The sequence below is a fragment of the Aricia agestis genome, chromosome 17 (genome assembly GCF_905147365.1).
Source record: "Aricia agestis chromosome 17, ilAriAges1.1, whole genome shotgun sequence".
In the NCBI taxonomy this organism is placed as follows: Eukaryota; Metazoa; Arthropoda; class Insecta; order Lepidoptera; family Lycaenidae; genus Aricia; species Aricia agestis.
This window is the reverse complement of record NC_056422.1, coordinates 14,363,541-14,390,692: the sequence shown is the minus strand read 5'-3', so window position 1 is coordinate 14,390,692 and position 27,152 is coordinate 14,363,541. Positions and strand designations below refer to the sequence as shown.

Here is a 27,152-nt window from a genome sequence, read left to right as displayed (position 1 = left end):
CTGCGATGATTGTCGTGTTTGTTTTAACGCTTCCCCGCAACTATGATACCTTGATTTTGGATTTTTTAACCCGATGTAAGTCGGATTGTTTCTAACTAGAAGTAAGTAAAATTTGCGTCTTTTATGAAATAAGGGGGCAAACGAGCAAACGGGTCACTTGATGGAAAGCAACTTCCGTCGCCCATGAACACTCGCAGCATCAGAAGAGCTGCAGGTCTTTTAAGAGGGAATAGGGTAATAGGGGAGGGTAGGGAAGGGAATAGGGTATGGGATTGGGCCTCCGGTAAACTCACTCACTCGGCGAAACACAATGCAAGCGCTGTTTCACGACGGTTTTCTGTGAGAAGGTGGTATTTCTCCGGTCGAGCCGGCCCATTCGTGTCGAAGCATAGCTCTCTCACGTATGGAATGGTTTACAGGCCCATTTCAGATTTTTAAAGAGGAAAAGGAATAGAACAAACATACAGGCATGTGAGTGCTAGTAGTAGTAGCTAGTTGATCTGAATAACAAATGAAAGCTAATTTAAAAAATACTAAACCATCGTCACCGAACGGGTAGAATTTTGTCTATCTTATGCTTCGTGTATCTTTCTTTTCTGTGCATAAAAATATCGCAATTGCAATTCATACAAGATATTTGTATGCGAGGAAGAGACTGTAAAGTTAGTCATAAGATAATGACACAATTTTTGCATCTTCTGAGACCTGCCTACAAAAGTTAAATTAAAATTATCTAAGCACTATATATTGTCTTAAAAGTTCTATCGATGACCATACGAAACGTGTATAAACCCCTAATTTCTTTTCACGAAGCCCACAGTAAAAAGTTATTCCGTCGAACCATATTCGAGCTATAACAGTTTAGTCCCGCACCTCGTTGGGAAATGCAAATTCGTCGTCTCCGAGGGGCTCTTATTTATGTCTGAACCCATCCGTTACTTTCCGTACTCCCTGATTCCGTATTGTCATGTTGATCGTGAAACTTTCGACTTAGCATTTGCAAGTTTCGTGTGTTTCAATTTTGTATCATCGTCGTTGCCTGATACACCGAGAGAATCAATTTCTATAGTAACTGTACCTACATTTTGCTGACAAGATCCTCTTCTAAAATAGCATCTGGCACTTACTAGCGCTATTATATCTATTTACGTCGATGCAAAGTTTCATTTTAATGTTGTTTTCTTTTCATTTCATTATAATATTGTTTTTTATCGTTTACGCATATCTAACTAGCATAGTTTGTATTAATAGGTATTAAACTTTTGCTTAGAAAACTATTTCAGTTCTTAAATCATTGCATCTAGCAACTATCAGTGCATACTGCTTAAATTTGTTTCATTCCGCTACAATCTTTACAATTTATCAGAATCAGATAAATAGAAATGAATTAGAACTTCTTATCAACGACTTATCTACGTACGTGACTTCAGTCGGTTACAATTAATTATCTTACAATTCTGATAACAATTATAACTAATTTATAACAAACGCTCTTCGCGTTCAATGAGGACAGTTTTTACGTCTGTAACGCTACTAAAAATTAATGGTAAAGATAATACTATTTCTGTTGAGTACACATTTTGGGGAATAAGGTTTTTAATCGTATTAAAAATATTATACATTTTGACAAATTAAAAAAAAACCAGGAGGAAGGGTTGATGTTTATTAAATACACCATTAATTTTCAACCAAAGAAATGAACTTTTAATCTTAGATATTTCAACCTGATTAAGTAGTCTTACACTATTTTAGTAGACCCATTAATAACCAGATTAAACCATTTATTCAATTAACACTCATACAGAAACACCCATCAAAATCAATAAGTAGCTGCACCAAAAATAAAATTGCCAGGGTCACTCGGATTTTCCGACGTAAAATACTGAGTCCATAGCGTCTTAAACTCATCCCAAGTAACATTAGACTTTCCTTGTGCCATTTTCTTAAACGCTGCCTTCGAGTCTTCTTCTAGAAGTCCGAAAGAAGTGAACACAGATGTGAATTCTTCTAAATCTATGGATCCATCTCGACTCGTGTCTTGGAGGTCGAAAATGAACTTACAATACAGATCCTGCCATTCAAAAGGCTTCTCGACAAACCTCTCCCACATCGCCAACCATTCTTGTATTGTAACTTTTCCATCCTTATTGTCGTCAGCTGCTTCTTGAATCGACTCCCAAATTCTATAAAGAGCTGCTTGTGCTTCCTTATATTTGTCATCGTTTGGACTCCACTGTCTTGATTTTGCTATATTATCTAAAGTTACATCGAAATCTGTCTTGCATATTTCGCCGCTCGAGTCGATGTCGAAGAATGTGTAGAAAATGTAGAGTATTTTTGTTTTCCGGAATTCTGATATCATGGTTCCACTGTCTTCGGCTAATAACTACGAACTAATTTGACAAATTAATTGCCTGCAGTCACGATATTGTGTTATCGATTTATTGATAATGCTATCTTAGGCGCTAATAGGTTCAGCGATTTTGTTTTTCGTACCCTAAAAATTAGGCCCCGTTCCGGCACGGCACTCCTGGATTGCAGTCAGAAAGGCTATTTTTCATAAAATTAGGGGGCAAACGAGCAAACACAACTAAGCAACTACCGTCGCCCATGGACACTCGCCACATCAGAAGAATTGCGGGTGCGTCTTTTAAGAGGAAATATTATGCTCTCGTCTTTTAGGTTTTCAAGTCGAATTGGTCCGGAAATACTGCTGGCTCATAGGAGCCAGCAGTATTTCCGGACCAATTCGACTTGAAAACCACACAATTTATTACCAACTGTATGCTTGTGACTTGTAAGTTGTAAGCTTTATCCTTAAACATAGAAAAAAATATTCTAGTTAGATAAACCTCTTCAGAAAGTCACGTAAAACATCTTTAATAAGTAAATTGTCTTCCAGTCAGTCATTAATCTGCGAAAAATAAACGCACAGACCCAAGAGGACGACGATATCGCTTTTTATTCAAATCATATCAGAGACAAATAGGAATTTAAAATCCAATTTAAATGTACTCAAGCCGGCGTCCCCGATGGTTTGGGGAGAGTGTCCTTGGAGGGAAAGAGAGACAGAGAGAGGAAGAACTTAAAAAGTACATTAAAACAGCTTCATCCGAATTATGGTGCTGTTATGGCTTTTTTATCGTCAACAGATTTTCTGTTAAGGCTACGCATAATTTTCAATCTTTTAATGCTTTTATTTCACTTTATTGTTTACTTAAATTTTAGCATAACTTAGATTAAATATTAAATTGTTATTAAAATATTTTTATTTATTAATATGGATGGAAATCTTCGTGCAATATTTTAATTCAAAATAAGATATCAAAGATTCGCCTTTTCAGCTTCGAAATAAAAAGATTCGTGAATAAAGAGGCTCCTAATGATTTTAAAGCCAGCTCAAAGGATCTTGAGGAATGAGGAACCCTCTGCTAATCAGGACGCGTTTTCATTAGTTAATTGGGTACTGAAGGCTACTTCGTCCATCATTTTAGCAAATATTTTACTTTTTTATAAGGATTTTTTAGCTTAAAGTATTTTGTTTAGAGGATGCTAAGCTTAAGGCTCAATTCACACCGGAATGGCAGAGGCGAGGCGAGCAGTTTCAGTGTCATATGATTTTAAACTTTATCTTCATTATTGTAATACGTAGCATCGCTTGAGAAATCGCCGCCGCTGGCGGTCGCAAGAGGCCACGAGCGGCCACGAGCGGCCACGAGCGTGCACGTAGTCAGTAGAGTAGAGCGTGGTCGTAGATTTCTCAAGCGATAATACATAGAATAGAATAGAATAGAATAGAATAGTATTTATTTCCAGGAAATTTGTTTAACAATGGTTCTTAATATTTATGTATGGTATCAAAATTTCTGCCTCATTGGCGTGGAAATATTGTCTAATTATTATTTCAAAACATTTTCTTTAGATCTTATTCTAATTAACATGCAACGTGCCTTAAGTAACTACGTATTATTTTAAAAGATCTTATTACATATTTTAACATAATATTTTAACAGTAAAATCAAAAACATAGGTACATTAAAGTCATTTGATAGTTACGTCATAGTATTTAAAAATAAATTTAAAAAAAAAGTAAAATAAAAAACAAAATATAACAATACGAAGGAGGAGAAGCTAAAATTCCGTGTCAACTTTACAATCATGGATGATGGAGGTTATGTGGTTATAAAATAATATGGCGGATGGCATATTACGTGGCATTGTGTTGTATCACAAACACGTGATTCGTAAAACCTAATAATATCCCAATATGTATATTGAATTTGGAAACAGAAACAATATTATTATCTCCAAATGCAAATAATCTTTTTGCTTATATCAGGTGTACTTACACAATTAAGGTATTTAACATATTATTTATACTTATTGTTCTGGGTTATACATGGTTATACATATGTCCTAGGTTTTTCACTTAAGTATCAGTGTTTTGTTCTATTTTCAGCTCTCAAATCATAAAGCTTAGTACATACTTGTAGCTTCATCAAAATACATTTTGGTTCTTACACGTGGTGCACACAACACAGGTACCTACCTACTTAACCTAAATTACCATAATTATAATTCCTCATTTAGTGTTTTTTGTTTTGAATGTTTTATCTCATTTTAGTTTTTTACTTTTCAGCACTCCAGATACCTATTAAAAATGGAAGTTAAAGAAGGAAAGCTATCCAGTATACAGGTCCACTTCAATTCAAGTTACAGTCACACTTTTACAGATTAAAATAATAATGTCATAACTACACAGTATAGGGAGATAAAGGTATAAAATTGTTATTAATTGATTAAAAATGTAATAAAATAAAATTATAATGTCAGATGATAAGGTCAAGTTTTCAAATTCCATTTATATAAAAAAAAATAAAAAATAAAAATATATATATAATTACAGTATAATATGTCAAAAACAATTAAATAGTACAGAGGTATAATTATTATTAAACTAATGTCAGGCCCACAAGAGTCATATTCACATATATGTCGGTATTATTTCATACTATATCAATAAATTAATTCTATGCTAATTATAATGTCCTATTATCGGTAAAATAAAAGATAAAAATATATAATATTAATGTCATAAATAAAGATAAAAATATATAATAATAATGTCATAAATTCATCCTTAGCCTTAAAAAAAAAAATAATCTAGATCCAATCAAATGTTGTCATATTATATGTCATATACCTATTCTATATATTTAAAGTTAGTTTAAATTTATTTGCAACTGCTATATCGTTGAAGTATTCTTGTACTGAATAGTAGCATTTTTTTAATAGCCACTCAAATAGATCCTTCTTGAACTTATTATAACTATTATTGTCATTTTTTAAATTGTCTGGTAGGTTATTGTAAATTTTAATTGTCATACAGTAAGCGTTTTTGCTATTTAATGCTGATTTTTGTGTAGGTATATTTATTTTGTTTTTTTTTCTTTTGTTTCTGGTTTCTTTATTGTCTTTATTTTCAAATAGAAAATCATGCTTTTTTACAAAAAGACATGATTCTAGTATATACAAACAGGCTAGTGGAAGGATTTTAAATTGCTGAAACAGCGGTTTGCAATGAGTGAACTTGTCTACCCCTGCCATGGCTCGTAAACATTTTTTTTGTATTATAAATACCCTGTTCACATCCACCGAATTTCCCCATAGTATCAGACCATATCTTAGAGATGAAGAGACATAACCATGGTAAGTTACTAAGGTGGCTTCCTTCGATACTATATTTTTAATTCTTTTAAGCGCAAATATGAATCTATTAAGTTTATTACAGGTAATATCTATATGCATTTTCCAATTCAGGTTTTTATCTATATGTATCCCTAGGAAAGTAGCTGATGATACACATTTGATTGGCGTTATTTTATTTTCTAAATGTTTATTTTCGTCAATATTTTCTTTATAAAACTTAATAATTTTTGTTTTTTCTAAATTTACCGTAAGATTATTAGTTTGTAGCCAATTTGTAACATTTTTAATTTCATTTTGCAATTCCTCATTTAATATATTTCTTGGGCATTTTATTAAGAGAGTGGTATCATCAGCGAACATACTACAGTCATATTTTATTATTTCTGGCAGATCATTTATGTAGATTAAAAAGAGATTTGGTCCCAACATGCTACCCTGCGGCACTCCGCATTCAGAATCTTCATATTCTGATCTATGCGAAATTTCTTTGTTTTGTTCAAGTTGACTTATTTCTACACACTGCTTCCTACCTGTAAGATATGATTTAAACCATTTAAGTACATTTCCCCGAATACCGTATTTTTCCAATTTATCTAATAATCGCTTATGATCAACGAAGTCAAACGCTTTACTTAGATCAAGAAAAACAGCAGCTACAGCTAGTCCTTGGTCAATAGCTTGTGTGATTTGTTTAACCAGTGAAAAGCAGGCCATTGTCGTTGATTTTCCTTTCGTAAATCCAAATTGTTGCTTACATAGTAAATTGTTCCTATTAAGATAATTAACTAATTTAATTTGCATGGCCTTTTCAAATATTTTTGAGATTACTGGTATAAGTGTCACCGGTCTGTAATTTGACATGTGCTTTGCATTGCCCTTTTTGAACAGAGGCTTAACTACTGATATTTTTAATTGCGACGGGAAATGTCCCTGTTTAAACGATAAGTTGACTATGTGACATAGCGGGTAGCATATGTACTTTGCTGCTAATTTTATTATTTTTGTACAAATATGATCATATCCAGTTGCTTGCGTGTTATTTAGTGAAATTATAATTTTATAAATGTCATTAGGAATTAAGGGAGATAAATATAATGAATTAATTGGATTATTTTTAATATTAATATTGGTATCATTAGAATAATTATTTTTTGTAATGTCAATAAAATATTTGTTGAATAATTGCGCAATGTCACTAATTTTTGTGTATATTTTATTATCTACTTCTATGGCGTCAATATTCTTACTTGTCCTTTTTTCATCTACATTCTTTCTTATGAGTGCCCATGTGGCTTTACATTTATTTTTTGATTTTTTTATAAAGTTCGTATTGTTTTTTATTTGAGATTCATATATACATTTATTAAGTACATTACTATAACTTTTGTATCTTTTTAGCAGTTCTTTTTTATTAGCAGTCCCGTATCTATATTTGTAATACAATAAACGCTTACTAACTGTAGATTTTTTTATGCCCTTTGTAAGCCAATTAGTTTTTTTCGGGCTGTTGTTTATTTTTACATAAATCATTGGGAAGCAAAGATTATAAAATAATACAAAATTTTCATAAAAAGATCTAAAGCTTTCTTCCGTATCCTCAATATTAAATGTGTCGGAGAAAGTGAGTGCAGCCATAGCATTCAAAAATTTTCTTATATTATCTTTATTAAAATCATGCCTTTCAACAAAGTAAAATTTCGCCTTCTTTCTCACTTTTATATGATTCACAGGAAATTTTATGGATTGTCCAGTCTCATGATCTGATAGTGCCAAATGATGTACATTTGTTTCATATTTTTTTAAGTTACTTGCAATTTGGTCAATACTGGACAGTCCGCGAGTTGGTTGATTTATATTAGTTTTTAAGTTATGGTTAGCTAGAATGGCTTTTAACTCTCTATGCTCATTTGTATCCTTTAATACATCTATATTCCAGTCACCGCAGATTATTATGTTTTTATTATTAGATCTATGTAGTTCATTTAAAGTGGCATCCAGACTATTAATAAATATATTTATGTTTTCTTTAGGAACCCTATATATACATAAAACTATCGTATTGTATTCAGTTATTTCTATACCACAGCACTCAAATATAAAGTCTTTTGCATACTTTTTTGTCAATTCAATTTTTCTAAATTCTAATTCGTTCCTTACTAATATGCAAGACCCCCCTCGTTTTTTATTTCTAGAATACGTAGCAGCTATCTTGTAATTAGGTAATGTCAAGTTTTTTTCATTATTTTTCATTAAAAATGTTTCTGTCAAACAAATAACGTCAATTGTTCCTATTTGTAAATTTAATGTAGTTGATAATGCAATTTGTAGTATGTCTAATTTGTTCAAAATTCCGGCTATGTTTTGGTGAAATAAAGTCAAATATTTGTTGTTTTTTATAAAAAAGATTTATCATTATTTTTTAGATTTTTATTTGTTACTTTTTTAAAATAATGTGTTATTTTATTTTTATCTTGTTTTCTGTCCTTTTTAATTATTGTTTTTTCTACAGAATAATATGATGAGCCATTTTCAGTGTTATATTTTTTACTATGTATAAAATTGTTATTTTGTTTTAAACTATTTAAGAATGTTTTTTCATACTCCCGACTATCTATTTCAAAATTGATTTGATGACTCATTTTCTGTAGTAACGAGCTGTGATTGTAAATATTATTTACCACATTGAGCAATTTAACATTAAGAAAGTCCTTTAAAATGTATTTCAGTCTATTTGTTATATAAATGGGGTTCGAGTAATTATTGTTTATATATGGCGATATTATTACATTTGTCTTAGCTAGTTTGGGAAGTGATAGAATAAGACTATGCGCAAATGAATTGATACTATTTTCATTAATATTTGTAGCTATTATAATATAATCTGATGTTGTGAATTTACTAGTCGTTTCTTTTGATATGTTAAGTAACTGTGAGTAAGTTGCATTTGATTTTATAAAAGATGAAATCAAGAATTTGTCATTCCATTTATTATTAATGTTTTTATAATTTTTTATAATTTTTCTTAGTCCCTTAATTGGTTGATCCCCGATGATATACATCTGTGGTTTGTTTTTCAATTCTATTTTATTGTACTTTTGCCCACTGTTTTCTAAGTACTCATTTTTACAAATTTGATATTGTAATTTTGAGTAAATTTGATTGATAAATGTGTTATAATTAGATTTTACCTGAGAATTAACTAGTTGTGGATGTATGTAAGTACAGTTTGCATAATTTTTGGTGAGCGAATATAAAGTTGTATTGAGAAAATCTGTGTTTAAATAGGGGTTGTTCTTTACACCTACCAGAAGTACTTGTGCAATTTTTAATTTGCTAAGTGCATTACAAATGTCAGTAAACAATTTATATGGGCTTTTATCGTTACACCCGACTCCTATGATTACAATTGTATTTTTTGACAATATCTTAGAATTATACAAAATGTCACAATAACTTAATACCTGTTCACTTGTAGCATATTGCTTAATAAAACCATGTATTGTAACCTTATGTCTAAAGTCTTTCATATATTTAAATTTATTATAGATGCCTACTGATAACTTCGTCATTTGTTGATCACCTAGTATGTAAACATCGTATTTTTTCCTCGAGCAGCCTTCAGTCTCGGCTAGTCCTTGGGGCAGCGCGCCGGTATCGATTGCATTGATCGATGGGTCGATAAGGCTATTATGTGATTCCGTGTTTGTTACCATTTGTGAGCTTTGTGATAAACAATACTCCGTAGATGTCGATATAATTTTTGTATTCTGTTTATTTAGTCTAAGTGGTGAAAACAGTCTTGAAGTTTTAATTTGTGACAGTGATTGCCTTTGGGATTTAGGAGTGCTAATAATCTTTTTCGGTGTGAAAGTTGAATTTTCCGTGAAAGATTTTAAAATAGAAATTTGTTTTTTGGACCCTTCTAGTTCTCTTTTTAAAGTTGTAATCTCCAAGTTTAGGTTCCCTATCTCTTCATGTGCACTGGTGAGTTCATTTTGTAATCTACACACTTCATTTTTTAAATTCGAAACCTCGAGACTTTCCAATATATTTGGCTCACTGGTAGTAGAAATATCTAATTTAGACGTAGAAAAAGAGTCGTCTTCTTCCTCTGAAATATAAGTAATGTTTTGGTCCGAGTTTGATTTTATCATTTTCTGTCTTCTGAAGGTTATGTTATCCAGGTATGAACAATCCATGACTAAATAATGTCAATATATTAGTAGTAAATAAGTTCAAAATAGTTTTCCTTCGATTAAATGCTGGTTAATTTAGTTCTTGTGTAGTTTATTCAATTATTATATTTTCATAATGCAATTTCCTCCAGAAGTCTCATAATAATAAATGTTCTTAATTTTGTTCATATCATAGTTTCATTAATATATTGTAGTTGTATTATACTAAATTATTTTATAATTTCTCCGTTTTTTGTATAAAATTGCATTGAATTCATTTATTTTTATATTATTTATGAGGTGTAATTGTGTTCCAAGTTTTTGTCTCTTATTTTGCTGATTACTCACATCAGATTTTGAAATATTGTTAATTTTATATTTTATTTTTTACGTGTCTTGTTCTATTGTCCCACTGTATTATTGTATTTTGTCACTTTTTCCTTATTAATAAAGTTTTATACTTAAATTTTTGTCACAACGGTCACTTTTTTTTTTGTAGTCCTTTTTCTACTGTTAAAACTCACTTATTTTTATTAATTCATTTTGTCACTGTTACATAACATTATAAAGCTAATATTTACACTTATTCTCAATTAATATAATAATTATAATATATTTAATACAATTTTTTCACGGACTCGATTTAAATCGTGGCACAGTAGCGCCCTCTCGCTTAATAAACATATTACAATAATGAAGATAAAGTTTAAAATCATATGACACTGAAACTGCTCGCCTCGCCTCTGCCATTCCGATGTGAATTGAGCCTAAGACAGGTACTGTTGGGACATCCATGCGTCGGATGGGGATGTAAAATATGAATCCTGGGCGTGATCTTTCACCGAATAAATAATATGATTTTTTTAAACAGTACATATTTTACTTCAGCCTGCATAGATTTTCAAGCAGGTTATTTGAGCAATTCTCAAAGTATGCTCTGCAGAGACCTGGGGCTACGCAAAGGCCAAAGAGCGATACATAAATTGATTTAGAAAATATCATTTAAGAACAAAACATTCTGTTTTTGGGGGGTCCGACAAAAATGTTACTTAGGGTAACGCAATTTTCGAGAGTCACTGATCCACATAAATATGGTTGAAATTGATTTTCCAATTCTGGTTCAGCAATCTTCTTTCCACTATTTAACTTTTAATTAAGAACATAATTATATTAATGAAGCGATTGAGAAGTCAACGAGCTGTATAATTGCATATTGATTGGATCTACTCTATGGATTAATCCTTATATTAATAACTTGTTTTATTTGTAGTCACAGTGGGACGAGGTACAAAACTGGGTTTATTTTTTTCACCGAAAAAATCTATTATTGTACTACTCCTACCCACGACGTTTATAAAATCACTAGACGACGCCCGTAACTCCGTTGCGCCAAAATTTGTTTATCGCACGGGGACCGTACATTTTTCTAAGATCAAAAGTATCCTATGTCCTTTCCCAGGACTCAAAGTATCTCTATGCCAAATTTCAGCAAAATCAGTTCAGCGGTTTAGGCGTGAAGAGGTAACAGACCAACAGACGGACAGACAGACAGACATACTTTCACATTTATAATATTAGTATGGAAGTATGGATATGGATTTTTACATCAGTAACACTGCTGAATAAAAAAGGTCCTCCTTTCTTTAAATGGGCTGTCTATAGATAGGTGAAGCAGCTGGTTAGTCTATTCACCGTATATATAGATATTATTTTAATGATTACTTTAATTTAATCCAGAGTTTGACAAAAAACGTCTTATACGTAGTTTATGATCAAAATGTTCATTAAATTAAAGTTATTCAAGCAAACATTAAATAACTTTAAGTGAGGCCGTTAGTTACTTCATTTTATTTGTGGTAAACCACAGAGGTTGCATAGACTTTAAGTATACTTAGACTGTAGTCAGCTTTTAACTTTACATAAGCAGATTTGTAACTTTTCTAGTTTTACCAACCAACCAACTTACCAACTTACAAAAAAAAGAAAATCTTCTAACAAAGCCTGTATTTTTGGTAATTTTTGAAACTATAATAAAACGGTTTAATTTAATCCAGGCGTTTTATAGTTTAGAATTTTAGGAGCAGTTGTTAAAAGTATACAGCTTTATAAACCTGTGTAATTTATATATCGGTATAACCACAATAAAGATATATACAGTAGTATAACTTATTAACACAGAACAACACAGACACAATAATTATTTTGTTTTAGGGGGTTTATTGTTATGGATCTTGCTTGTGTAGCCAAGAAAGATATCCTGATAATTACCCTGAAACTATTTAAAAAACCGGCCAAGTGCGAGTCGGACTCGCGCACCGAGGGTTCCGACAGCTTAAAGGTATTATAGACCTGAGTATTTGGTATGAATTTCAATTTAATACCTCTACGCGTTTATGAGGAAATGGGTAGTAAGTTTAAAATTATTAAAAAAAAATATATTATGTGATGTAACTAAAAATTTATGGTTTTCGTAATTTTTCCTTTATCTATGCTATAAGACGTTGCTTCGTACCAAATTTCAAGATTCTGAGTTCACGGGAAGCACCCTGTAGGTTTTGATTCCCTTGCAAGTGTCGAAAATTTGCGGCATAAACGGCTGTATCTTTTGATTGCGTTGGCTTAGAAGTTTGATTTTTTCACAGCTTCAAGGGACAGTAGACCTGAGTAATTGATATAAATTTCAGCTTCATACCTCCACGCGTTCCTGAGAAAAAGGGTCTTGACAGACGGACGGACGGACAGACGGACAACAAAGTGATCCTATAAGGGTTCCGTTTTTTCCTTTTGAGGTACGGAACCCTAAAAATGAATGAAAACATTATATGTATACGCTTATCCGAGCGGTCCTAGTACCAATAGACACAATATAAATTAATTCATATTACGGGCCTATGTAAGTTGATCGGGTTATTGCTTAGTCTACCAGATCATAAACTTACATTTTTTCGAGATTACTTGACCGCCAATAGTTACGATATGGCCCATGAATCAATTTCTCTGATTGTATAAAAATGATGTACTGTATAATATTTCCACTGTGGTATAACTACCAATGAGCAACAGTTATAAATCACAAAGTACGGCAATAAACAAACAATTTGGAAATTACGGGTAGTGATAAAAGAGGATACTGCTTTTTATTATTTTGGGCGAGGTAGCGGAAATTCGAATACATTTTCAGCAAAAACGATCGATAGGAGCCACGCTTGAAAAACATACCAAGGTCTTTCAGAAAATCGACTCGACGACTTTATCAACGTTAAAACTCATTAGCCAATCCGCGCCGCTGGATTATTGAGGAACGAAAGAGAGATCGCTTTGTGTTCTGCGCACATACTTGGGCACTATAAAATAAGTCCTTCATATTTGGCGTACTTTCAATGTAACCAGTCACTGTCACCGAAACCTGTGTGATGAACTGAAACTGTATTCGATGCGTACTTATAAACATTCTGAAGTCGGCGGTCCTCACCATCAGGCGATCCGTCTGCCCGTTGTATCGCGTGAAGTAAACGAGCCGTATGACATATACGTTCGGAGTTTTGAACCTTATGACCTGGGTAATAAAGGTCAGAGATAAAACAAGTCAGTGTGTAGGTTATTTCGCCATAACAGTAAAGTCGCAGCCGCGCGGAAGAGATATACGTCGCGGAAGGGAGCCGTATAGCTTGTCAAAAAAGAGTAGACGCTGTACATAATTTTGAAATCGCATAAAAAATATGAAAACCTTATTAAATCAAGATAAAAATGTGCAGAGTAATAATATTCCCTACCCTCCCCTATTACCCTATTCCCTCTTAAAAGGCCGGCAACGCACTTGCAGCTCTTCTGATGCTGCGTGTGTCCATGGGCGACGGAAGTTGCTTTCCATCAGGTGACCCGTTTGCTCGTTTGCCCCCTTATTTCATAAAAAAAAAAATATATATATATATATATATATATATATATATATATATATATATATATATATATATATATATATATATATATATATATATATATATATATATATATATATATATATATATATATAAAGTGTATAAGTGTTCTCTGTGGAAATACAAAGAGAAAAACCGACATTTTGAGCGTGATTACATTTAGAAAATTTTGTACTGCGTCTACTCTTTGTTGACATACTGTACACGGGTTGTTGCTCGAAATCATGAGACGAGGGACAAGAAATGACTTATCCCCAAAAGATGTTGACTGAAAACGGGCAAAAGGAAAAAGTCTGCAAGTTTAGGGCATAAACATTTGTCTAGACTACTACAGCTTACTAGATGATGACCCGCTACTCCGTTTTGCCGAAAGTCGTTTATCGCACGGGAACCGTACATTTTTCCCGGATAAAAAGAATCCTCTGTCCTTTCCCGGGACTCGCAATCGTGAGACAAGCTACAAAAGTTGAATCACCGTTTTAAACCCTCGATCGCGGATTCTTGGAAATCTATTGTTATTAGGTATATTGTTATCGTGGTCGCATGCGACCGCTTGGGGCTTGAGAGGCGTTGATTGTGAACATGCACAATCTGTCACAGGTAAGTGAAATGACAGGTCCTTTGAAAGGACTTATAATAATATCCTACGTCCTTTTATAGGACTAGAAACGATTTTGATGAAAGGCGAATACTTCGGTATGCGCTTAACATCAAAATTGCTTCGTTGGTGAAGAGGCAACAGATATACTGATAGAAAGAAAGATGGACCGATCCAAATTTGAAATTAGTACGACTTTTACGAATTTCCTAAATTCATCAATTTGCTCATTTTTTTAAACAAAATTATTGAAAAACTGCTACTTTGACAGTAAATTCCTTATTATTATAAGGGACATATAACATATTACACACATAAAGGTATTCTTATCATTTGTTTAAACCCAAGGAGAGTTTTATTACTATATTCTTGTGTAACAAACAGCACAACTTGTGTTCACATATTTCATACCTAACACTACGTATGTCGTCTTACCGCGGAGTACCGCACTAAAATATGACTGCGCCGCGAAAGATAAATTCTACGAATGTATGTTTTATACATCTTTACAAGCTAGGCTTTGAATGCTATTGCATGGTTATTGTACTATCAGAGAAGTTGATTCATAGGCAGATGGCAGAGCTACGTAGATTGGTCGCGTTATGTTAAACTCAGCGTCCAAATGACTTAAGTTCGTCAACTGCCTATGAATCAATTTCTTCAATGTACAGAGTTTTTTTAAGAAAGTTTTTTGGGGAAAAGATAGTAATGGCGCCTGAGACCAAATTTAATCAAAATCCATCCAGGACTCAGGAGTTTGCGTGAAGAAAAACCTACAATATTCTGTGTTTACTCACCTTACTTTTTGGCGCTATTAGTTTTATCGTCATTTTTAGATTATATATTCTAATTTAAAAGTAATGCTTGACTCTAAAGGTATAAAAAATACAGCCAAAAAAGATCGAAGTCAAAAATATCGTATATTGTCACTTCATTCGTACGGTCGTATTTTAGTACCTCTATAAAGGTTCCGAGCGAGCTGGGTCGCAGCGGAGCGTGAAGTCGCGAAACTCAATTATAGTTACGAACTCTTTGTGCGCTGTAACGCGCTGTGACGCGCCACGGTGCGCCATGGTGCACCGCGGTACGTCCCGGTGCGCTGTGATGTGCTGGCAGCGCATCCGTCGGGCGTCGCGCCGCAGGAAATTAGATGACGCGTAGAGATGGGATGTGTGACTGTCGATAGTTTGTATTCTGTTCTAGTTTAAGGGCCTGTTTCACCACTTCCTGATAAGACTATCCACCAATTAACTAGACAGATCAAGTATGGAGAATCTGTCAAAAAAGTTGTGAATGGCCTATTAGGCTCTTTATCAGAAAATGGTGAAACAGGCCCTTAGACTTGTAGATCTGTAGGTTAATAAATTCTGCTTAGCCATCAAGTACAATAATGCAGTTTCGATATGGTATCGATGAAGTCTCGTTATGATTGAGTAACAAATTTTCCCTGACCTCCTTATTCCCATTTGATTAGGTGTTTTTCTAAATTCATAAAACTTTAGTACAAGTTTCAGAGTGACTGGCGTTTAGATATCCTGTAAAATTTTATCTAGCATTAAACTAACAGCACCGTCATGCTGTTAGTTTGATGTGCATTTTATCATGTAGTAAATAAACTATAATTTAATTCAATTCACCAATTTGAACGGACCCTTACACTTTCCAAACAAGCCATAAAATACCTCGATTCATCTACCATCCCGTCACTAGCGCTCGAGTCAGCAATTTGAAAGGTGATTTATTCGCAACTCGCAACTCCTGCGGCCTGTGCGCCTGGTACTAATACTAGGTGTATGGCTGATCGGCTCCATTGTGCCGCCGTTAATTATACTCTTGACTTATGGGTGCCTGGTGAATGGATTTCTAAAGCGCATGTCAAGTATCATAATATAATTTTAATTAACACACACAACTCAAACGGCCGCACTGAGTGATATTTAATGTTTACTTATCGTATAGAAATTTTGACATAAACTATCTATTTACTGTTAAATTGTCCTTAAGATTAAAGTTAAGCAATCGTTATATACCTACTTCTACAGTTTTTCGATTGTTCTGTAAGTACGAGGCTTGTATGAAGCTGTCCATAATATTTAGTATGCTTTATATCAATAAAGAATCATATTATAGAAAACTAAAAATGTGTCAGGCTAGGCAACGATTGAAAAGAAAAATCTTTATATTGGAAACTATGACGATAATTGAGTCAATTTTAAAATGCCAATTTAAAGCCTTAACCATGATTTTTGCTACGACATGCCCTGTCTATATTTTCGTATGAAGAAAGACACAATTTATTCAAGAGTGATTAAAAAATTCTCTGTTTATTTGAGATATATTTCAATGAACAATCTCAGAGCAAACTTCGCAAGTGGGATATAAAGTTCGGTATTATTGAACTGTAAACTTCAGGTAATGAATATTAATATAATTAAATACAGAAGCGACGATATTATGCAAAGGACAGTTTATGCTAATGCGCCCCTCTGGTTGTGCGTTGTTCTATAAAACGGCTATGTTACAGTGGCGGTTTTTACAGAGTTGCTATTTTGTTTTTTAAGTAATTTACTTGATGTGACTTTAATGATAATTATTTTGTGCATTAAATGTACTAAAAGTAGCAGAACGAACGTGAAAAACAAAAACTTTGCACAAATAGATAACCGAAAGTCGATTGAGTTGATAGTTTAATATAATATTTTGTTTGTATTAGGCTTTAGCACACTACTTACATATCGTAGCTTAAATAACAATATTATAATTTAACTAGAGATAGACATAGTAAGTTAAGAAGAAATAATTTTTAATAGGACAGCAAACATTGTTAGAGCAAAGAATCTTTGAACTTTTCTATGTAACTACCAAATCGGTAAACCTATCTTGCTTATGTGGTGTTTAAATAAAGGACAGTGTGTAAAAACATTGTATGGTTTAAACGTTCCATATTCAGAGGGCCCACATGTCGGTAATACTGTTGTACGAGCTAGCTTTAGATACATATTGTTACTAACGCTCTTATACCGATTCTGCTGTTAAATACAGAATTGATGAATTTTTGTTCATAATTGAAGACGTGGATGAAATTGCTAACTATTGAAATATTATAATAGCCAGATGATGAAGTTGATAAGTTACATGGCCTGTTAAAATTATAAGGTACATATTGTTACTAACGCTCTTATACCGATTCTGCTGTTAAATACAGAATTGATGAATTTTTGTTCATAATTGAAGACGTGGATGAAATTGCTAACTATTGAAATATTATAATAGCCAGATGATGAAGTTGATAAGTTACATGGCCTGTTAAAATTATAAGGTACATATTGTTACTAACGCTCTTATACCGATTCTGCTGTTAAATACAGAATTGATGAATTTTTGTTCATAATTGAAGACGTGGATGAAATTGCTAACTATTGAAATATTATAATAGCCAGATGATGAAGTTGATAAGTTACATGGCCTGTTAAAATTATAAGGGGAAAATTAATAATTTCTTTTATGTTATGATGTGTTAGTTACCACGTTCGTACCATTTCTTCCGCTTAGGTTTCCAATTGCTTGTATCAACAAAAGTCCCGATTAATACGTAAAATTCATAATATTATAATAAATACATAATAATAAATAAAACAAAACTTTGTTTTATTTATTATTATGTAAATTGCAATTAAGTTTTGTAATTAAATAACAAATGTGCGAAAACAAGGTGGCATTGACATGTTTTGGTGTGGCCGCGATAATTTATTTAATTTGCATTTCAATTTATGAATCATTTTGTATTATATTATGTTTGTTTAAATTTGCCTAATATTAGATTAGGGTCAGGTCTCATCGCAACAATATTGTCGCGTGAATCGGTGCGGCCTATTTGAATAAAAATATATAATTGAATGTAAATAAAAAAAAAGCATTATGAAGGCAAACGCTTGATTTCTGCAAATAAACTGTTTAAATTTGATATGAAGATAGTTAAGTCCCTGAGAAGCCTGAGAAGGACAATTTTTATCACGGAAAAATGTAGGATTCCCGCGCGATAAGGCGTAAAAATGTAAAAAAAAAGCAGCAGTGCCGGCAGAAGTGAAAACTTTATTATTAACGTTGTGCATTATTTTTTTAACCCATTTTTTATGAAAATCGATTTTTAAATAATCGATTTTTTTAATTAATCGGAACCCTTACAGTTTTCTTTTAACCCATTTTTTAAGAATATCGATTATTAAAAAATCAATTTTTTTAATTAATCGAAACCCTTACAATCGATTAAATTTTTAGCCCATTTTTTATGAAAATCGATTTAAAAAAAAAACGATTTTTTTAATTAATCGAAACCCTTACAATCGATTAAAAATATCGACAATCGAAAAAAAACAATCGATTGTTCGATTAATCGATTTCGATGTTACAACACTGCTCTCCAACCGTCTTACGGTTTTTCGATCAGCACGAGAATCTGTCGCGAGTTTCACAGTTTTTACCCATCCCACAAAAATGCTCAACGCCGCTAAAGAAGTTTTCACTTCAAAAATCTATTAAATGGAATGAAATGTTCTATTTAAAACATAATATTAATATTATTTTGTGTCGGCAAATCATCCAATTCACTTTACTAATACTCTAGATATCTCCAATAAGCAATTTCAAAGAACTCCATCAGTTTGTATTGCGTCAGCAATGCCACGGAATGGTAGTCTGAGTGTTGTATAAAGGCTGCACAATGGCTGCAGAATTGCTGCGCGATTGTACAGTACAAAGACACGGAACTCGGGGCTGATAGAATTATATTTCCGGCGTGGAGTCGTCGACAAACATACTACATAATATGTTCTTTTTTAAGTACTTATAATATTCACTAGTACATACGTATTGAAAAATCAGAACTAATACCCCCATCTTGTTAAGTTTCACTTGAGAAACGAATGTTTACTTTCACGAACTATTTTATTATTGGAATTATCCAATATTATTACTTATCAGTAACGAATTTAGTCAAAACAGAAATCATGTGCTAGCTACGTATTCACGCTCCATGACAGTGATTAGTGACATCCAAGTACAGAACCCCCAAATTAATGCGCATGCAAATTTTCGTTAATAATTGTCGTAATCACGAAAACACTTGAATCTATGAAACGTAAGAGCCTCAAACAATGCACTTGCATTTTGCACCTTGTTCAAAGGAAATAGAAGTAAATATCATATAGCCGGTGGCTGTCCGCTGTCGCCGGTACGTCAATAAGTGCTATAACTCACCGGGAAGCCATCGCGGCGATACCATGGTAACGCCCAAGCAACGTCAGGCGCCTCTACGTCGCTGCAAAGCGGCGTTTTTCCTAAAGTTAAGTTTAAAACAGCGTTTGCAGCGACGTCTTCCGATGCTCGGGAAATGCGATCGTTGCCGAAAAATTACGAAAATTTCTATGCGCATTATCACTTTGGGAATACTGTACCCACAAGATTATTGTAATTTGTAGGTATGTGAGCCATTCAATCAACATGAACGAACCATAATATAAAGACACTTATCTAATGATGTCACTCAAATTTCATGCGTATAATATACTATTATTATTTATTATGTATAATCTTAAGTTTACAACTATTTTATGTCTTGTGTCTAACAAAAACTCATCACCCCAGTCTACACAAAATTTACATAAGTGAAGACCAAACTTTCTGTAGTACAGCCTGTACTGCGGTCCTGCGGTCCCGTGGTTAGTGGTCTAAGGTCCGCTGACGAGACTGAAAGACCGCGGTAATCCCGCAGTGTATGGCTATTGACGTTTGGTGTAGGGTTGTCGACTCGATTATTATAATTTTTTGTAAATATTGACGTGGACTTTGGTTTATCTACCTGTAATTTTATGATGTTAACTATTAAACGTCTAAACGCTTTAGCAGGGCAAAATTATTTGGTAATCAAAAATAATTATTTCAGTAATATTATGTATGAAAATTATGAAATGTTATTAATTTTTTTTCTGACAAAGTGATTAAATCATAACATTAATTAAATATTCATTTTTCAAGCAGAGTACCTAACATAGCATATACATTTTATTTTCAAAATAAATTATTCTACTTAACAAAATTTACTTACAAATAGCATGACTATGGCCAAGGATAATAATAATATCCATTTTATTAAACAAAATAAAACCTAATTCCCACGGGTGGCAGCCCTACAGCAAACGTATGCAAATCTCACCGAATCGCATTTCCATCTGAATTGCGAAGTTTTCCACATTTTCTCGGCCGCTACGTCGTAGAACCGCTACGCCGTAGCAGTGCTACGCCGCTACGGGCCTCTACGAGACAAAGCATTTACATAGTCCCATACGTAATATTATTTTAAATTTGAGAGCTTTTGTGTTTAAAAATGGTAAGAATTTATAATCGGTCTTCCTCCTTTGTGAATACTTTAACTTTTGACTTGCAACCTTTACTTTCTTGAAGTACAGACTACAGAATCGTCTTATTTTCTGTAAGCATATTTTAAATGAGGCTGTTTTGTATTTACTCGTTGTTATCGTGAGTATTTCTAAAGTAGCTTACGGTACTTCCACCTAACTGGATACTCGTGAGATTTTGAATCCATACTAATAATATTATAAATGCGAAAGCGTGTCTGTCTGTATGTCTGTCTGTCTGTTACCTCTTCACGCCCAAACCGCTGAACCGATTTGGTTGAAAGGCATGGAGGTACTTTGAGCCCCGGGAAAGGACATAGGATACTTTTCATCCTAGAAAAAGGAACGGTTCCCGCGCGATAAACGAGTTTCGGCGTAACGAAGTTGCGGGCGTCTTCTAGTGAGAAATAAGTCTAGGCAGAAAGAATATGTTTTTATTAATTTTACAATTTTTTTGTGTCCTATGTTTAATTTTAATTTAATACTATGTACAATTATTATAATTATGTTTTTAGAAAATATGTATTGTTCAATGCAATTAACTGTTTTTTAATTTTTAATAATTTAATTTAATTTAGTTTTAGTTTAAAATATTGTTTATTATTTAATGCATGTTGAGGCCGAATGTAACTAGTTATTGTATCTAGCTGTATTTTTTTATTAATCATGAATTTATGCATTTAGTGATACAAAACTGTATTTGGTGCTTAAATAAATAAATAAATATTATTAAATTAATGTTTTTCTTCGCATTTTTTTGAACACGCGCCAATAGTCTATCTCCCTGGTTGAATGTAATATTATCGTTACAGGTATCAAGTATAACATGAGATTTGTTTTGCAATAAAATGTTTGTAGAGACAAAATTATTTTTATTGTAATAATTTCACACACAACAAAATATATCTATTAATTACTAGAGTGCCTCCATTTCTTACGCGTTCCCTATCGCCCTATTCAAAAAGCCTTCTAACCAATCTATACATTACAGACGTATATTAAAATAACCTTACTGAATGAATTTGTCTGAAATATGCAAACAGCATTAGGTGGAATTCTCGGGCCCCTCAAAAGGATTCCTTTCAGCAGCCCTGGGCCTGCGCCCCTCGCGCTTCGCCCTCTCGTGTGGATGCTCAGACTGCAGACGGTCAGGTTTTGTACGTTTTGCCTCTTTGGCTTTTGTGGATCGGTTGATTTAATACTTTTAGGAGTTATGTGGCTTTTAGCATTTGTGTTGATCGTGATAATTTGTGAGACTTTGTTTTGTTAAGAATTATTAACATGATAATTGTAAGCTATTTTTTACGCGTAGCTCATTATTACCCACTACCGACGTTAAGTACCGTACATCTGATGATGATTTATTTCGAAACCGGTCATGTTTAAGTTAAATTTGTAGTAATTAATGAATATAGTGGAAAAAAAGTGCACGTAATATTGTGTTTTATTTGTGTTTAAAATGAATTTATAATAATAAACCATAAACCGACAGTACAATCAAATATAATATTATAATATATTCATTATTACTCATGCAGGTTACTGAAATTTGGTGTACTTTCGCTAGATAAGATAGTTTAATCACTGCAAAAAGCCAAAGAAATATATCGTAATAGTAATAGTAAGAAAAGAATAGAAATCTCATTTGACAGTAGAATAGCGGACAGCAAACAATAATATTTCTTAAAGCTGTTGCATAGCTGTTATCGCTTTAAATACGGCGACCAAATCAAGAAATTCCGTAACGAAAACAACCTAACACCCTCCAATCCGATGTGCCGGTCGGTGTGGCGTTTCCGTGCATCGTATGTCACTTAGACTAGACGTATGCGACTTATAATTGCATAAATTGACAAAAAATGTTATGCGATAGCTTTACCGCGGCAGTTACCGAGTGCCGCACGTATACGACGACCTCTGTGGCTCAGTTGGTGGGCTGTTGGTAGCTCAAGCCGGGGGTCGCGGGTTTGAATCCCGCCGACGGAACAAAAAGTTTTCAAAGTTCCTGGGTCATGGATGTGTGTAAAATATGTGTAGGTATAATATAATAAAACTATTAAATATATAATGTATAGAATAAAAGTATTCAGTATATTTCCGTTGTCTGGTACCCATAACACAAGTCCTTCAGGTACAGGCACGGGGCCAGACTGACGTGGTGTGAAGCGTCCATACATATTATTATTTTTATTAACTCGAGCGTTTTGATGATGATGAGCATTCGATGTGAACTGTTAGCGAATAGTTGGCGGAGTTTTCCCAAGATTTCCATTTTCTTTGTATCGCCAATAAGCCGCAGTGGTTTTTTTTTAATGAAATAAGGGGGCAAACGAGCAAACGGGTCACCTGATGGAAAGCAACTTCCGTTGCCCATGGACACTCGCAGCATCAGAAGAGCTGCAGGTGCGTTGCCGACCTTTTAAGAGGGAATAGGGTAATAGGGGAGGGAAGGGATGGGAAGGGAATAGGGGAGGGTAGGGAAGGGAATAGGGTAGGGGATTGGGCCCGGTCGAGCCGGCCCATTCGTGCTGAAGCATGGCTCTCCCACGTATTGTTTTTACGTTACTTGGATATTGACGCAGTTTGGTTGTTTGATCACTACAGCATTATCAGCGTAATACTTACTAAAATTATATAATAATCTTATCAACTAGCTATCCTGGTGAACTTTGCGTCACTTTAAAACCTTTCCTGGACTTCAAGGATTACTTTAAGACTAAAATTAGCAGAATCGGTTCAGCCGTTATGGATTTAAAACGTTACTAACACAATTGGAAATCCATTTTTATACATATTATAGATTACATAATATTGACCGTACTGTAGGTTTTTGGTATATATTGTGATATTGGCTAAATTATTTTTATCGACTTAATCAAATATCATCTTATCAAGTTGGTAATAAATTATTAAATGTATTGTTTTTCACTGAAACGAGACAAGCCGAGACGATGATGACTCTTTGCAGCGATATACCTACCTGTAATTCAAAATCGAAATGTGACGGGAGTAGCGGGGCGGGCCACATTTTTAAAAGCTTTTATTTAACTTGCTCTGTATGTTTGTATGTATGTTCGGGTGAAATTTTGGAACTCAATTTTGATTTTAATACTTACAAATTTTATGACAAAGTGCAATGGGTTATAAAACTCGTATGGAAAATGCGACTCACTGTGCCTCGTCATAAATTGCGTGAAACTTTAAACGGTGTTATGCTATTTGACATTAAAATTCAAAATCGCATTTTGCCATTAACGTTTTGCTAAATCGCTCCTCTTTCGGTCACTTCAGTGTGACCAGACTCTTAGTACTTTGAAATATTAGAAAGAAGCGAAAGTTACAAGCACATCTCAACGTTTACAAAGCGTTTCCGGGTTGCGGGTTACGGGTTACGGGTAACGTTACAGACAGCTCGGGGTCGCAGTTCCGGTAAATGTAGTAGATCAGTTTTAAACATACTTCACTGATGCTGTTTATGTATTATCTTCAGCGATACGAGTAGTTACTTGATCAGAGTGTTTAGTCAAGTTGCATTGGATTACGAAAGCGAAATAAAAATCGATATACAAAGATATTTTGACATCTTGAGTACTATGACGCTTAAGTTGAGGTCACTTGGTTCTCAATTTTGTAGCGTACTAAAGCAATACTTTAAAACTTGTCGAGTAGAGAATTTGTTGACATTGTATCGGCTTGATAAATGCGTTACATTAGAAAACAATATGTAGTAAACTGTAGTTTTTGTTACGTTATTTGTCATATAATAATATAATATACTAGCTGTCCCGGCAAACGTTTCTTTGCCACATAAAGTATTTCGCCCATATTATTTTATTGAAGTGACTAAATAAGTATCATGTCACCATGGCAACGTCCATCGCTATCCCGTCGCACAAACAATGGTCGCCGTCAGTCTCGAGTTGCAATCATTTACAATTATTTATTCAACACTTGCACTTATCAATATGAAAAATACCCAGTAGCCGATTCTCAGACCCTGACATGAATGTGCATATAAAATTTGGTTAAAATCGGTAAAGCCGTTTCGGAGGAGTACGGTGACTAACATTGTGACACGAGAATTTTATATATATAAGATTTTTGATCTTCTCTCGACAAGGTTATTACACCCTCACTGCTAACTGCATTTTGGTTATATTTGTATAAAAATACTAGCACATTAAACAGGCAAGAATCTGGACGTTGCCCTTAAAAATCTAATTATTTAGAATAAAATATATCGGTCACCCATTTTGGAAAACCCTTGCAGTGTTGTTGAATCTTCCAATTAATACGCGCGAAGCTGAAATTGAATCCACAAAAATCGACATCTCTATCTTCCAAACTTAATTAAAGTGTAAAAGGAAACACACGTAACTCGAGTTCTCGAGATCTCGAGATCTCCTCGACTCGAGACTACTCGGATTAAAAACGTTTTAGAAATATTTCAATATCCAATTGGAGTTTTCCGGAAATACGCTTCCCGGAAACGGATGTAGTGAGGTTGACTTGTTTAGTACAAACTACATCTAGTTGGAAATAAAAGTTAGATTGTTTTGTAAGTTACTACCTTGTTTAGGTGAGAGATATATAGAGGGGAAACTGTATGTTTTAACCGACTACAGCGAACTACAACGAAGAGTAATGATTCTATCAGATAATATTATTATAATACTTTGTACCACTTTAGCATCATGCAGTATTAAACTACTTGTCCGATAATATCAGTGACCTATGATGTAATACTAAATTTTATTCGGCACAAAAATACCTATTCATTCATGAGCATCTCGCTTCTATTGAGAGGTGGCCTGAACACCTACCCTCTCACTAATAAACATAATTCGTTGACGTAAAAATGACGTTTCCAATATGCCAGACAAAAATAAGCCGACCTTCTATTTATGTTTTGTCTGCATAAATATTTTATATAAAATCTATATATATAAAACTCAAAGGTGACTGACTGACTTATTGGCATAGTGATCTATCAACGCACAGCCCAAACCACTCGACGGATCGGGCTGAAATTTGGCATGCAGGTAGATGTTATGACGTAGGCATACGCTAAGAAAGGATTTTGATAAATTCCAACCCCAAGGAGTTCAAATAGGGGATGAAAGTTTGTATATAATAATACTTCTTAACGCGAGCGAAGCGGCGGGCAAAAGCTCGTAAGTTTATAAGTTCCCTATAACATGTTTGTCTTATTTGTTCAAATATCATCGAAGAGTTTCAAATTCAAAGTTCACATGTTACGAAATTAAATTCAACCTCCAACCGCGTTATTAAAAGCAAACATCGTTAAATTATTTTAAATGGGAGTTCATAACTTGATATTTGACGTAAACATTACAAAGTTACAAAGTTCTGCGCTCCCATCGATACAAAATGTATTTTTTCTTGTGAATTCGTGAAGGAGTTTCATAATTTAGTTAAGAACAGACGAGGGGCTCGTTAGAGGCACCAATATTCTTGTACAGCGATTTCATGTTTACACGAAACATACGGGCCATAATTTGGTGTATAAACGCTGCGTTTGAAAGTTTGTAAAAAATAAAGATTATATATTAATTAATAATTAATTAGTGCTCTAAACTGATAAAACACTTTAAAACGTTCAAAATTTACTAATTTACATAACATAAATGAATTGATGCAATATAACCAAGATTTAGTAAATTTTGTTGCACCTTTCTTCTTACCTCAGATGTTTTAATTTTTTTTTTAATATTTAAGAGCTTGAACGGAATTAACATAACTTTTCAGTCATGTATTTTGCAATAGACAGCCTAAAAGAAAAAAAAAACATTTTACAAACCAAATTCGCTCCTTACAAAACCCAACAGTATTCCCCGTGTGTTTCCGCAGATACGTAACCGGTAGTATTTCTATACGCGAGTTTTCAACTGTAAGTCAACAGACGAGTTGTCTCGTACCCCCTTCTCCTGCCTCCCCCTGCCCCTCACCCGCTCCCTCGCCTGCATAATGGTTTAATACACCGCTAAGTTGCGCTATTATGAATACTATGTCATACTAGTTTACCTCGATTGTCTACCCTGTCGTGTTATCTAATGGTGTATGTACCTGTAACAAAAAACATAAATTAGTTTAAGTGTGTTAGTTTGTAATAAATGTTGTTACACATCTAGACGTTTCTCGGTACTTTGTGCGGGGACTGTACTTATGTCTTATTTCATAGTAGAGGACGTTCGCAACTCCATTGTGCCAAAATTTCTTTATCAGAACTCAAAGTATTTCCATACCTGATTTCCGGTTAAGCGGTTATGACGTGAAGAGGTAACAGACAAACAAACAC

General features: G+C 33.6%; 2 protein-coding genes and 1 long non-coding RNA gene across 3 annotated transcripts in view; 1 reads left to right on the top strand and 2 right to left on the bottom strand.

Annotated features, from left to right (window-relative positions):
• Window positions 1-27,152, bottom strand: part of LOC121735334 — a 334,344-nt gene that overhangs the window by 123,492 nt on the left and 183,700 nt on the right. The window lies entirely within an intron of this gene.
• On the bottom strand, window positions 1,705-2,375 carry LOC121735335 (calexcitin-2-like). The gene has a single exon (XM_042126125.1). The coding sequence runs from the start codon at window positions 2,360-2,362 to the stop codon at window positions 1,820-1,822; it is 543 nt and encodes a 180-aa protein (XP_041982059.1). The 5' UTR covers window positions 2,363-2,375; the 3' UTR covers window positions 1,705-1,819.
• On the top strand, window positions 4,315-4,853 carry LOC121735336. The gene is made up of 3 exons (XR_006036838.1): window positions 4,315-4,358; window positions 4,460-4,541; window positions 4,640-4,853. It is a non-coding gene; the product is annotated as an uncharacterized LOC121735336 (long non-coding RNA).